Source organism: Ictalurus furcatus, chromosome 16 (genome assembly GCF_023375685.1).
Source record: "Ictalurus furcatus strain D&B chromosome 16, Billie_1.0, whole genome shotgun sequence".
In the NCBI taxonomy this organism is placed as follows: Eukaryota; Metazoa; Chordata; class Actinopteri; order Siluriformes; family Ictaluridae; genus Ictalurus; species Ictalurus furcatus.
The window spans coordinates 29,070,334-29,085,333 of NC_071270.1; the positions used below are offsets into that span (position 1 = coordinate 29,070,334).

At 42.0% G+C, this 15,000-nt stretch overlaps 3 protein-coding genes across 4 annotated transcripts in view; 2 read left to right on the plus strand and 1 right to left on the minus strand.

Moving 5' to 3' along the window:
- Positions 1-3,653, plus strand: part of ppwd1 (peptidylprolyl isomerase domain and WD repeat containing 1) — a 6,541-nt gene extending 2,888 nt beyond the window's left edge. Inside the window, exons 5-11 of the mRNA XM_053646163.1 lie at positions 185-632; positions 1,111-1,301; positions 1,445-1,634; positions 2,151-2,332; positions 2,417-2,498; positions 2,912-3,094; positions 3,436-3,653. Coding sequence (XP_053502138.1) covers positions 185-632; positions 1,111-1,301; positions 1,445-1,634; positions 2,151-2,332; positions 2,417-2,498; positions 2,912-3,094; positions 3,436-3,579 — 1,420 coding nt within the window. The 3' untranslated portion in view covers positions 3,580-3,653. The remainder of the gene's footprint in view (positions 1-184; positions 633-1,110; positions 1,302-1,444; positions 1,635-2,150; positions 2,333-2,416; positions 2,499-2,911; positions 3,095-3,435) is intronic.
- Positions 3,609-12,701, minus strand: trim23 (tripartite motif containing 23). Its single transcript, XM_053646164.1, has 11 exons — positions 12,562-12,701; positions 11,047-11,209; positions 10,520-10,641; positions 8,958-9,236; positions 7,893-8,075; positions 6,905-7,120; positions 6,437-6,571; positions 5,824-5,953; positions 5,604-5,714; positions 5,385-5,509; positions 3,609-4,927 (listed from the first exon to the last, which is right to left on the minus strand). The coding sequence occupies exons 1-11, from the start codon at positions 12,655-12,657 to the stop codon at positions 4,748-4,750; spliced, it is 1,740 nt and encodes a 579-aa protein (XP_053502139.1). The 5' UTR covers positions 12,658-12,701; the 3' UTR covers positions 3,609-4,747.
- A 996-nt stretch (positions 12,702-13,697) lies between these two features.
- trappc13 (trafficking protein particle complex subunit 13) overlaps positions 13,698-15,000 on the plus strand; it is an 11,792-nt gene continuing 10,489 nt past the window's right edge. For both annotated transcript variants that reach the window (XM_053646168.1, XM_053646169.1), the window contains exon 1: positions 13,698-13,763. In XM_053646168.1, the coding sequence (XP_053502143.1) occupies positions 13,718-13,763 (46 nt within the window). In that variant the 5' untranslated portion in view covers positions 13,698-13,717. The remainder of the gene's footprint in view (positions 13,764-15,000) is intronic.

Consider the following 15,000-nt stretch of genomic DNA (forward strand, 5'->3'; position numbering starts at 1 on the left):
AAGAAAAAGGAATATCATCATAATGTCGTTGTGTTTTATTGAGCGCTGCCCTGAATACGCTGTACACCGCGTGCAGCTGAGAGAAAAACCTCATGAATGAATAACTCGATAGAAACGCATTCTAAATCACCAGAGCTGCCGTTCTGCAGCGGTTCTAACCCTGTGTCCGGTTGCGGTGTCTCAGGTTCCAGCCGGGTCAGTGCGAGTGGATCTATAACCCCGGTGACGCCATCAACACGGTGGCCTGCTCGGAGAAATCCACGGGGAAGATTCACGTGTACGACGGGCGAGGCAGCAACCAGCCGCTGCACACCTTCCACAAGCTGCACTCGTCCCCTCTGTGTCAGATCCGTCTGAACCCGCGCTACCGCGTCATCGTGTCGGCCGACCGAGCCGGAATGCTGGAGTACTGGACTGGCCTCCCGAGCGAGTTCAAGTTCCCCAGGCAGGTGGAGTGGGAGTATAAAACCGACACGGACCTGTACGAATTCGCCAAGTGTAAAACCTTTCCCACCAGCCTGGCCTTCTCACACGACGGGAAGAAGATGGCCGCCATCGCCGCCGACCGCAAAGTCCGTATCTTCCGCTTCCTGACGGGGAAACTCATGAGAGTGTTCGACGAATCGCTCACCGTACGTCACCCTTCTGCTGTGTGTGTGTGTGTGTGTGTGTGTGTGTGTGTGTGTGTGTGCGCGCTGACACTTTATAATAGCCTGAGAACTACTTCCTCTCAGTAATTTCATCTGTTTTAAAGAAAACATTCAGGAATAAATCAAATCCGTCAGCTCGGATGAGTTTTGGTGATACAGCTGTCTGTTATCTGTAAAAATAAAGCAGCAGAGATCAGAGATCAGAGATCAGAGATCAGAGATCTGAGATCAGAGATCAGAGATCAGAGATCTGAGATCTGAGATCAGAGATCTGAGATCAGACGTGTCCTGGCTGAATTGATGAATAATAATCTCTTTAATGCATTTGAATGATTATCGCTGACGACACACTGCATTATTAAACCTCACATTGGTTCTCTGACTTTTACTGAAGATCATCATCATGTGACTCCCTGTTGCGCGTGTGTGTGTGTGTGTGTGTGTGTGTGTGTACTTACAGATGTTCACAGAGCTGCAGCAGATGAGACAGCAGCTCCCGGACATGGAGTTTGGCCGCAGGATGGCGGTGGAGAGAGAGCTGGAGAAAGTGGACGGCATTCGACTGACCAACATCATCTTCGACGAGACGGGACACTTTGTTCTGTACGGAACCATGCTGGGCATCAAGGTCATCAACGTGGAGACCAACCGGTGAGTCATGTGATCACTGATGGCATGGGTACGGTGCTACATCGCTATGGTAACGCTGCTTTTACGCCAAACCGAACAGTGCAGCTCCTGAAAGTCTGAAAACGTGGTCATTGATTTAAAAAAGTGCGTGTGTGTGCATGCAGGTGTGTGAGGATTTTGGGGAAACAGGAGAACATCCGTGTGGTGCAGCTCAGTCTATTCCAGGGCGTGGCTAAGACCATGAAGGCGGCTCCCACCATCGAGATGAAGGCGAGTGATAACCCCGCCCTCCAGAGCACCGACCCCGACCCCACTATCTTCTGCACCGCCTTCAAGAAGAACCGCTTCTACATGGTGAGAACCCTCGCTGTCAGGAACCAGGCTCTCGCCCCCGCCCCCACTCTCGCCCCCCGCCCCCACTCTCGCCCCCCACCCCTTTCTTTCCTTCATCTTGCTTTCTTTCTTTTTCCATCCTTTTTGTTCTTTTTTTACTCGTGTGCCTGAATGAGAGAGGGAGTGCACTGAAGCATGTCAGGGCCAGTGGGGTGGCCAGTAGTTTGTGGGGGCATCATGGGAAAATACAAGCAAAGCGATATATCAAGTGGAGAACAATACAAGTAGTGCTACTGTACGAGATCCGTTAACTGAGTTCCAGAAGCAAAGTGCCAGAGTAGGTTTTGGTTTTTATGGGTTGATACGTGTTCACGGAAGAAGTGGGTCTTTAGCTGTTTTTGAAGATATAAAGACTGTAGATATAAAGCATAGTGAAGTCAGACAGGTGAAGGTGAGGAGGATGAGGAGGATGAAGGTGGTGATGAGGAGGATGATGCTGTGTAACAGTATGATGTATTATCACTCACCTGTGTACAGTTCACAAAGCGAGAGCCAGAAGACACCAAGAGCGCCGACTCTGACAGAGACGTCTTCAACGAGAAGCCGTCCAAAGAGGAGGTGATGGCCGCCACGCAGGCAGAAGGCCCGAAAAGGGTCTCAGACAGCGCCATCATCCACACCACTATGGGAGACATCCACCTAAAGCTCTATCCTGTGGAGTACGTGCAGCTCGTCCCGTTCACACCAGCACAGGTTTACGCCGCTGTGCTTTTACACTGACGCGCTGTTCCTCTGTTCCTCAGGTGCCCCAAAACCGTGGAGAACTTCTGCGTCCACAGCAGGAACGGCTACTACAACGGACACTTATTTCATCGTGTCATCAAGGTGATGAATAGTGTCTTATTCCTGTATGTAATATTGTCTTCGAGTGACATTCCGGTGTGTGTGTGTGTGTGTGTGTGTGTGTGTGTTTGCTGCCAAAACATAAATTACAGCGTGACATTGTAATTACATCAAACAGTCAGACGGTGGCGCTGGACTGAACACTGCTCCTCACTAGAGCCGATCTCACTCAAGAAACATGCGCTTAAGTTCAAGATCAGAATCTAGTGTAACTGAGACATGCCCCCGTTTTAGATAAACTCCGCCCCCGAGTGCGTAACTCTCATCTAACTGAAGTCTGCAGTAATGTCTGAGTTCTGAGTACTGATGTGTGTGTGTGTGATTTCAGTATTAAATCCTCACCGTGAGTGTTTAACTCCACTCTGAATCCAGATCTTCCGGTTTCTCCTCTGTAGGGTTTCATGATCCAGACCGGAGACCCCACGGGCACGGGGATGGGAGGAGAGAGCATCTGGGGCGGAGAGTTCGAGGACGAGTTCCACTTCAGTCTGAGACACGACCGGCCGTACACACTCAGCATGGCCAACGCTGGACCAGGAACCAACGGCTCTCAGTTCTTCCTCACGGTGGTGCCCACGGTAAGAGTCCGATTCCTTGGTCTGATGTTTCTTCAGTTCACAACTTTAATCTCCTGTCATATACGCGCTCTCGGTAAACGTGTACAGAGACATTAGCAGAGGTCGCGGGTGTGTCTGGTGAGTGTACGTAGCTAGTACAGCTAGCTCGCTTTGCTAATCTAATCTGAGGACGAAGCCGAGCGTGTAACACGCAGATCACACACCTGATTCGAATTTCACACTGATTACTGCGTTATTTAATTTGTGTTTAGTTCATTAAAAGCTATACATGTGTGAATGTAGAGTCGGCCTGTTTAAATCCAGGAAGTGCAGTGGACTAACAGGATGTTCATTCCTCACAGCCGTGGCTGGACAACAAGCACACAGTGTTCGGACGGACCACGAAAGGGATGGAGGTGGTGCAGAGGATCTCCAACGTCAAGGTCAACCCAAAGACAGACAAACCGTACGAGGACATCAGCATTATCAACATTACCATCAAGTAGAACACACACACACACACACACTCTGAGTGAATGTCCTGAACCTCATTTTGTATAATAATAAAGATCTTTTTTTAATCAACCTGGGTGTGTGAAAGTGTATGATTAACACACTGGAGACATTTCCACTGTTCTATTTTAATTGGATAACAATTAGGGATATTTCCCCCCCCCCAAAAAAAAAAATCCAGTCAAGTTCACAACAAATAAATGTCCAGGTGTGCTCCGTGCTCGTGGACTAAAACTCGTAATGGGGAGAAAATGATTTACAAACTCGAGTGTTGATGTAAGAGTAAAGAAAGTGATTTACACATGCGCTTTACTCTTTACACAAAAAGGAATGTTCCGGTCACCAGAGCGAAATAAAACGTGTACATGTAACAGGACGCGGTTTATTCCAACATGAAGGAGTAAAGAGTCGCTGGTTAAAGCAGCGGAACGTGAACTTTACTGTACTGAAAGCCTTTACAGCTGTGCATGAAGGACAATTACTGATTAAAGTCTTTGTAAATGCTTTATAAGCGTATGCACTTGTTTAAACACGGCAGTACCGCACGCCACCCCACCAAAACCTCTCCGAAAACCCGAACAGCCTTTAAAAATATAAATAAACAGTAACAAGTTTAACATTTCCTACTCCATACCTGCATACTACTGCACCACAAACTGAAATAAATAATGAAACATATCACAAAGCGCATGTGTGTGTGTGTGTGTGTGTGTGTGTAAAAACTGAACAGGAACAGAATATCGGCGCTGTAACGTCGTCACATGACCACGGCTGATATTCGTGTTTCTTCAGTAAACGTTAAATTCAGTGAACGTTGCAGCGTACAGCGATCGTTAATCTACTTTAGTATAAAAAAACTAAACGAAGAGAGCTGCTACCTCACAACACTGACTTAACTCTTTCAAATGCTCTGAAGTGACTTTACCTTTATTAATTTATTAAATTAATTTTAAAGTCGTTTGGTAGTAAATACACAGGACGATCACTTTCAACATAAAAAGCTACAAATCAGTGTAACGTCGCGTCGCTGTTCGGTTAGTTAGTTGCCGTGAGACTAGTTGATGACTAACTGATGGTTAAACGTGAGTTAGCGTGACACCCTGCATGCTAACTGCTCCTCATTAGCGCTCCCTGCTGGTTGTGGTACTGTACTCGGGTCCATTAGGCCACGTCCAGAACCCCTGCAGCCACCAGCTGGCGTGAGAGCCAGTCCAGACCCTCGTGCAGACCCGTACCGCTGCGGGCATCGCAGCCCTGAATGTGCCAGCTCCGCCCACAGCACAGCTTATGGAGGCTCAGAAGCTCCGTCATCTCCTCTACTGACACTGCACCGGGGACGTCCTGTGTACACACACACACACACACACACACTTTACACTAAGAAAGTCCTCTGTACTGGTACCAGTACCTAATCCTGAACTATTTACACTGGGAAGGTGTGGAATTCCTGAAATCCTACATTCTTCTCCCTTTTGTGTGTTTAATTCACACGTCATAAGAATGATTTATAAAGGATTGTATCGTTAGTGTCAGTAAAACCAGAACCAGAATCCTGCTAGTGTGGAACTAAGGTGTAGTGTTATTTTAGCAAACAATTCAAGTAACTTATATAACTGAAGATAAAAGAAGGTGTGAAAGTTAGATTTAAGAAATGGACGATAAATATGAAGGAACATGCGCTGGATATAAAGTGTAGTTTATGGTGAAATAAGAAAGGGTTCTGCAGATTTGGGGTTCGGAAACTCTGCTCTAACGTGTACAGTGCTTTGAGGAACCTGGAGCGGTTCTCCTGACTCACCTGTTTGTTGCCGAAGATGAGCAGCAGAGCGTCTCTCAGCTCCTTCTCTGTCAGCAGCTTGGCCAGTTCACTGTGAGCCTCCATCAGTCTGTCTCTGTGACAGCTGTCAATCACAAACACCACCGCTGTGGAGCAGGAAACCAAGCACCGTGAACTGCTGAGTAAGTAATGCACACTCTGTGTGTGTGTGTGTGTGTGTGCGCGTACGCAGCAGGTTACCTTGTGTGTTCAGGTAGTAGTGCTTCCACAGCGGTCTCAGTTTGTGTTTCCCTCCAACGTCCCAGATGGTGAACTTCAGATTTTTATACTCCACAGTTTCCACGTTAAAGCCTGAAACGTAAACACGCTTCATGTGAGTGAGTTAAATCTAACTCCAGGTTAGGGTTCTAGCATATCATGGGGTTCTAGCATGTCGTGGGGTTCCTGGCCGTGGTGCTACCTATAGTGGGGATGGGCTGCATGAACTCGTCCTGCTTCAGCTTGAACAGGATGGTGGTTTTTCCTGCACCGTCCAGCCCCAGCGTCACCACCCGGATCTCCATCTTGGGGCCGATGTGTACGCGGTTATCCTGCAACACAGGTTCAGTACGGTTCGGCTCTTAAAACAAGACCAGAACCCGGTTCTCTTTACACAGGGCCCACCAGAGCGTAATCTGTAGAAAACTCAAGCAACGTGTCACTGAATAGAACTCAGAACAATAAGGTCAGTATTCAGTATTTACCTTTTATTTAGTATTCAGTATTTAATCTGCATTCTTCATTAATGTGCTCAGTATTTTCCTGTGTTCAGTCTCTATTCAGTACTTACCTTTTATTCAGTGTTTAGTCTGTATTCAGCATTTATGTGCTCAGTATTTTTCTTGTATTCAGTATTTATGCAGTATTCAGAATTGGTCATTTTCAGTATTTACCCTGGATTATTACCTCTCGATCAGTATTTAGCCTTTATCTTGCATTCATTATTAAGAACTTCCTCAGCATTTTGGTATTTCCTCAGTATTTTTAGTGTTTACTCGTTATTTCAGTATTTCCTCAGTATTTTCAGTATTTACCTTGGTGAATGTTACAGGGATGCCTGCATCCAGCTGAACGTGATCGGCCATTTCTGTAAACTGCTGCTGCTGCTTCTGCAGAGTCTCCAGCAACCTGTTAATCTCCTGCTTGGCCAGAACCACCCTGCAGTCATCCTGGGGTAAACATACACATCAGCATAAATACACAGATAGATATAAATAAATATGATTGTATTCAATAACAGTAAAATGAACACTACCGAATTCCAGCTCGTTGCGTGCGAATTTATATCAGTGTAGTGTGTGTGATGGTGCACTAATACTATCATAGTGTTTATTATTTACAGAATCAGATTTATAAACATATAAACAGCCGATGATCCGAATGAATAGTTAGTAGTGAGAACACTGCGGGGCGTCGGGTCTTCAGCTGCTCCGTCCTGCTTTAAACCCTTTGCGCACAGTGTTGAGGAGAAGAAGTGGTCATTATGGTGCTTACGGTCGTACCTGCTGCAGGGTCTTCTCACAGTGGAGGCAGGCTGTGGACACCTGAGACAGGAGGATGGTCATGTCCTCCTGCTGCTGTCGGAGCCAGATGAGCCTCTCCCTGACGTGAGCGTCCACCACGCTGAGCGCCATCTCCTCCTGACGGCACAGCGTCTCGTGGAGGTCGGCGAAGTACGCCCGCACACAGGACCGAGCGTTCTCCGCAGTGCCAGGAACCTCGGAGGAACACCAGGAGAACGACTTACAGTGAGTTATCATGCTCATTTCTGGTGCAAAACTGCCATGAATATGCAAATTGCAAAGTTTCATATACATCATTGCAATTTGCATGTCCTGCATTTGCATATTAGAAACTGATTGGCTCTTATATTTTAGGACACAATAACACTTCTTGTCCAACACTAACTCAGAATTTAAATAAATAAACATCATTACTTTTTGTTTTTAAAATTGCTTAATGTGGTGGTTCTACAAATAAAAAATAAGAAGTCACTGGCGATGAAACAGAAAAATAAAAACACTGGGCACCTATACTTTTACCTTCAGCATACTATGAACATGCAAATTAAAACTACTCACAAAACCAACAAGCCCCACCCCTTTCTCCATGTAAACTGGTCTAAAGTCTAATTTACATAGTCTGCATTTGCATATTAGAAACTGACTGACTCTTATATTTTATGATGCAATAACACTTCTCGTCCAATAGTAACGAGTCGTAAATAATATTCACTAACTAATATGCTTTTAACCTTAAAAACTATGTGAATATTTTAGGGTGACTAAGTAATTAGACAAATAATTTAACCCATTTAATGTTAAACAAATTAAACACTGAAGCCAGTAACAGTTCTTTTTGTTCAGAAAAACAGCTACAACTAAATAAACACCTCTCTTTTGCTTCATGTTTATATCAGTTTATATTAATCCCTACCCACACAGACGGATAAAGCTCTACGTGTGTGTGTGTGTGTGTGTGTACACTTACATGTTCTGTATGAGCCATGCCCACTCCGTCCTCTACGATCTGTTCCCCTCCCTCAATCTGCTGCACGATGCCCACCAGCTTCCTGGAATACTCGGACACTTCCTCAGTGAAGGTGCGGATGCAGTGCGCCATGTCCAAGATAGACGCCCGGATCTGGTTGGCTTCAGCTTCCAGAACTGCATGCTGGGAAAGAAAGGGTTTGTCATCAACTCCATCTACATCACCTGTACATAATCACTGGGGGGCCAAAATTTAAAACTACCCTCCATGCTATTTATTTTGTCTGGCCTTTAGTCATTTTCCCTGTTTAAACACTTTTCCCGGAGTTTATAAAGTTTATGGCGTTTGCGTCCTCGGCTACACTGATCCTCGTCCCGTACAGCGGTCCGTGGGTCGCACTCGTCTTCTGTTTTGCTGGGTATAAGTGTAAACGTGAGGCGATTGTGCAGTGTAGTACTGAAATGAAAAGGTCGTTAACGCATTCTAACCAGCACGTCATGCGCGGAAAGCAGCGGCGTGAATACTGACCTCATTTCCTCCAGCTCATACACGGGCAGCGCGTGTTTATAATAACCTGATGATCAAATACAGATGAATTACTTAACAGAGTCACTCACTCCGTAAAAATCACAGGTCTGTTTCTGGATTCATTTTCATCATGTGGTGCTGAACTTCAGCTGATGTAAAAATAAATAAATAAATAAATAAATAAATGAACGGAAGGAAAGGAAAATGAAAAACGAATAAGAAGAGCATCAGGAGTGCTGCAGTTTGAAGACTCGTTAATGAAGCCGTTTCCTTTGTACTTTTTCATTACGGAGATTTTAAAATCTGCTCTGTTTTCTCCAGTTTCACAGGGGTTCGTTAACATCATTCAAACAGGCCAGACTGGTGATTTTATATCAAAAACACTTAACAACGGGCCTTTTTTCTGTAATGAAGGTTTATGAGGTTATTATTTATCCCCGTGTTTCAGATTTTCTGAAGTAATTAGTCATTCATATACAGTGAACATTAAGAGTTGATGATTATTCCGAAGCAGTGGGACTGGATAGTTCTGGGTACCTTATGTCCTTGGTGCTTGCCGTACTCTTTGCAGACGCAGCACATGAGCAGGCCGGGCTGGCAGCCCTCCTCCAGACACACGAACTCGATAGCGTGGACCTGGTGCTGAGGGCACAGCGTCTTCTCGTGCGGTTTGTCGGCCAGCGGGACGCGGCGGTGTTTGGCCAGCGTGCGGGTGGAGTGTGTGAGCTGAGAGCACTCGGCACATAAGTGTGTGGCGCACACGGTGCAGTACACCGACGCAGTGTGGCTCTCGTCCTCGTCACACCGTATGATGCACTGCAGGAGACAGAGCGTTCATCATCAGTGTTCTGGAGGCTGGAATACAGTCAGGAACCTTTTCAGGAACATAGAAACCTTTACGCATGGTTCCTCCATCTCCTCATCAGGAACCACTGAGCTTGAAAACTTTTCAAAGATCTCATTTATATCTGAGGATATGATTTTAACACGAAGAAAAAAAAACTCTCCTGTGAACGAGTATGAAATCCGACTTCACTACTCTACGTTAATATGCAAATCAGCTCATTTACATGCAAACACCAACCTCACGCACTGTTCCTCATTTCCCATGTTTTACAGACCAAATATCGGTGGAGTTAATAATCAGTTATATTACCCCACAGCACTGCTGAGTCAGGAGCTGGTGATTAATTCTCCATAACAGCAGCGCAGGTTTATATTAAAGCTCTTTCTAATACGTTATGGTTTCTATAGCAACAGCTCATTCACAGGGACGTGTACAGCGCACGCTCCTCAAAGAGAATTTTTAAAAGGGTACATTATGACAAGTTATATATATTTTTTATTTATATACATTTTCTTGTATAATATTTTGAAAAAACTATATTCAGTTTCTCTCATGTTATTCTTCATGATTTCTATCATTACTGTTATTATTGTTGTTCCTTGTGAAGCACTTGAAGGATTTTATCTATGAGATGTGCCTTTACCAATATAGATTATAATTATTATTAAAAATATAAATATAAGTTATGTTTCTGGTACTGCAGTTCTGATCATTTTGCTAGGATTTATTTATTTTATTTCTTTCTTAATTTCTTTATAAACCTGGGCCAATATCCTTAGACCACAAAGCTCTCTTTATAGCTCATGGTGAGGTTTTGTACTTTAACCCTGTGGAAAAAACATAAGTTAAAATGACACTTAAAAATGACTAAAACTGGTGAATAATTAACACATTATAAATATAGTTTTGTACTTTTATATTTGTGTGTGTAAAGACAGGTCAGCGATCAATATCCTGCAAAAACTTTACGCAGTTGTACTAAATTATTTAGTTGTTTTTTTTTGGATTTGCTGCAAGTCCTCTACCAGGAGGTTACAGTAATACCTTACTGAAGTTCAGGTTCCGTCATGCTTTCCAGTTCAGCAGTATAATAGTTTTCAGTAGTATAATAAGTTTAGTATAGGTGAGTGATAATAATATAAAGTGTTTGATATGGTTAGGGTTTGTTGATGAAGAAATATCATTCAGTAAACATTTATCATTCATTTAAACAGGAAATGTGGAAGAAAATCTCATGATCTTGTGATCTGACCTCTCCCATCTCTCTCAGGGCTTCTTCTGACATGCCGGACTGATTGGACGCACCGTTCTGCAGCCGTTCCAGCAGCTCCAGCAGAGCAAAGTTCTTCTTCAAACCCCACACACCCGAGTCTCCTGAGAGAGAGAGTGAGAGAAAGAGAGAGAGAGAGAGATGATGTCACTGCCAGTTTTGTCGTGTGGGCGGAGCGTTATTTCTATTACAATATTTATTTTTGTTAAAGATACGCTGGTGAGACAATGCAACAGAATAAAAAACCTGCATTTATATGTTTGTTTGCCTTTATGATAAATGTGGGTGGAGCTTTTGCACAATTATGTAAACAGTAAATTAAAGACATCAACACACTGACTCCTGACTCCGCCCCTTTAAACATGTCACATGATCATTCAGGTCTCAGATGGTTCCTGCTGTGATTTTTCAATCTGATACTCGTTAGACCAATTAATTAACCATTTTTAATCATCTCTAATGATGTTTTATTTCTACACAGAGGTATAGAGTGCGTTGTTTCCCCTCACCGAGCTCAGTGGCCTGCCGGTCGAAAGGACAGCGTACGGCCCGGCCATGAAGAGGGAGACGTGTTAAACAGTCGTGACACACGGTGTGACCGCACAGCAGGAGCCGAGGAACTTTATCACCCTGCAGAGAGAACACGTCCTCACACACTCCACACTCCAACACCTGAGAGACACACACACGCACACACACACACGCACACAACATGGGGGCCAAAATTAATACAACATTTATCAGTATACTCAGAATATATCCTCTATACACATACAGCTAACTCTGTTACAAAGCACTGACACTGGAGACTCCTTCCATAAATAAATAAATGTCTCCTTACAGAAAATGTTACCATATCAGAAATTTTTTAACTGGTTTATTATCAGTCTGCTGTACACGGCCTTGTGAACGGGCTGTTACTATAGTAACGATAATGTATTACTGTACTTTAGTAACAATTTTTTTGTCTTAAATGACTAAATATCTATGTTTAATGTCCTTTCAGACACTGTCTCTCATATTCCACAGTTTAGGAAATGTCACATTTCTGAACACACTTTTGTGGTTAAAACAAAATTTCTCAGCACTTTTTGTATAAAACCTATTCGGGGGCGGGGCTACGGATGGATTATCAGGCGATGGCAGACTGTTGGGGGCGTGTCATAATCTGCATATTCATATATATTCCCAGCGCTTGGCATTTTTAATGAGGGTAAACATGTAGAAATATACCTCAGCCGTTTTTACTCGTCCCTGACATGTTAAAAAAATTAATAAATCACATGTTTATTATTGTTGAGTTTAAATTAAAAAATCATAGCTAATTCCTGTGAAATTAACACATATAAAGGATTAATGTTAGCCACAGAGTGATTCATTCATGTCTGGGTTTTCCTTCAGCTGGTGAAACTGTTTATGCACATGTATAACTTATCACCAGTTCAGACATCTGTGTAGAATTAAACTCATTTAAAAAAACTTTATTCAAGGTTAAAATCTGTTTTATTTCCTCGATTTAGCTAAACTCCGCTACAGATCGTGCTAACCAGATTAGCTCGCTAGTTAGCTAGCTAGCACTTTGTCAAATTTGCAGAGTGTAAATGAGCGGTAAACTGACAGAATGAATAGCAAGTTAAAAACTGAATATTGTTTATGTTTTAAATATTTTTAAATTATTGTTATTTTGTCAGACTCGATATCAGCTAGCAAATCCCGGCTAGTACCGATACGAGTTTGTTTTCCTTCCTACCCGCACTCCGTCATAGCCCACCTCCTGCGCTCGGATTGGTTAGTGCTATCCAAGTCCTGCGCTATAATTGGTCACACGTTCACGCTCAGGATTCTTAACCAATCAGGAAATGAGAACTGCAATACAGGTATGATAAAAATACGGTTGATACAAAACATCGCGACGTTGTCAAGCCCGACAGAAGCCACGACGGCACACATGAAGATCCCAGTGTGTACAAAATGGTTGGGAAATCCTCGTTTAGAGGTTAAAGTTCTTTATTTAAAGCTCGTACCTTCACCGTGTTGCCTGTGGTTCCTCTGCCATGGCGGACACACAGCTCCATCGATGCTGCGTTTGTTTGCTTATTTACACCGACAGCAGCAGCCATCCCGAGGCGGCACCATCGTCACTCAGCGGCCCAATTACAAATCACCTCACGCGCACTGTAGTAGCGCCCTACGCAGGGAGCGGATACAGTGTAGCGTCTACACCCTACCGAGTGCACTCTTCCCTAACACTGAGGCGTTTAGGACTCGGCCGCTCTGAGGGCTACACGGTCTATAAAACCGGATAAAATGCGATTATTTAAAACCCTTCTGATCATTAAAGCTACACTCTGGTTAAATTTGTTAATAAAATAGAGGAAAATAATATATTAAAAAGTTTCAAAGAATGTAAGAAAATAAATATAAAAATACACATAAAATAATCGATGTATACAAATATTAGGTTTATTATTTAAAGGTGTGTATTAATATTTTGCTAATTTATTAGCACAAAGAGCCTTTTTTCTACATTGTAAAAAAAAAACATCCACTCACAGAATATCGGTTTGGATTAAACTCATTAAGTAAAAACAAACACACTATTAAAAGCAGGTTATCTAGTACCCCAAAGAGCAACAACCCTGCAAAAACAACAACAACAAACAAAAACAAAAGAGGTTTCAAGAAACACATTCTCAGAAAGCAAATTCCATCTAGAACCTTCTGCCCTCATGCAGCGGAGTTTCTACACAGAACCCCAGCAAAGCAAAATCCACAAAAAGTGGATTCCAGCTGTCATGTATTTCATAAACTGCGGTCAACAAAACAAAACTTTGATTTCAAAGAACTATTTTGAATCATTTGGTGCAAAAAAACATCATTTTATAGAATTATATATATATCAGACGTATGATCAATCTTTTAGTATATTTATATAGCAGACAGAAGAGAGAATATATTAAGCACACATTTCTAAATATCTTCTTACAAAATGATTTTACATCAATAAGACAAGCTAATATTTATATGAGATATGTATAATACATAAACAAGATCCTCATAAATAGCGCTTTGGTGCTGTGAGGGCCTCTACAGCATCCCCTTGATCGAAAACGCGGGTTGCTCCTGTGTGCTTGCCGTAGTCAGCTGATCATGCAGGTGAAAGGTCAACTCTTAGACAAAATGGACGTCAATCAGGCTAAACAGGAGCATCTCCTTGCACTAAAGGGTTCGTGTTAAAAACATTTTCTGTGTAAAACATGTATTTAACATATTTTTATCGCGTCAAAACTTCAAACAAACTTGGGTTAAAAAGTATGTCTTATAAAAAGTGTAAACAATTAGGCTAATGCTAACGGGCTAGATATCGGCTTGCTAATCGCCGAGGGGCCGAATTACAATTTGTACTTTTAAGTGCACTAGGTAGGGATTAAACTCTATTACTTACTAGTGTATGTAGTGCACTGGTATAGGGATGTTGGAGTTATTTGGGATTGAGCCTGAGAGAAATACAGAAACACACTGTGAGATGTTTATATTCAGATATCTTCGTAATAAATTAAACAACTTTCATATTTTCATTACAGCGAATTTTTCTTTATTAGCAGTTTTTTATTCCTATTATAATCCAGCTGGGAGTGTAAACTTATTTACTGTTTATTAAAGTGTTACCTTCTCTCTCATGTCAAACTGAATCATTACCACAAAAAACATTTAATTACTCTCATAATATCTAATAAATAATTATGAATAATCATTAGATCTCCTCGTGCTGATTATAACAATTACACATGGATATGATTTTTTATTAGTTAAAAAAGAAATAAAAACAATAAAATAAATAATACCGTTAATGATGTTAATTGATAATGATGCATAATAATAATAATAATAATAATAATAATAATAGGCACATTATTTAAATGTGTAAAGAGAAATAATTTATTAAAATTCTCATTAGAATGAAGTTATTATTATTTAAAGGCTGACTTGGTTTTGAGTTTTTGCGGTTTAATAAAACACATTAATGTCTGTAAGAGTTTAATAATAATTATAAAAAGCTTGCTAAAGGTGGATTGGGATTTTCACCACTTTAACAACGGTAAATAAAATCTCAGACCCCCGGGCGTGCTTATCCGACCTCGAGCTGTCCCTGGACTCCAGTCTGAGAACCGGGGTCTAATCAACTCATCATCCAATCATCTGTACAGCATTAAACATGTAAATAAATAAAAATGTTTTTAAAAAAGACCTTTAATTCAGCAAGAGTGTAATCCCAAAACCCGATTAATGAGGGGGTTAAACTATCTAGATTTGTTTTTATGTACCTACTTATTTTAATTTTTTGTTATTTATTGCCTTATTGTCACCTACTTATTTACTACATCTTTGTTTCTTTCTTTTAGTTAGTTAGTTATTTCTATTTATTTACATTTTTTCTTTTGTTTTTCTTTATTAACTTGTAT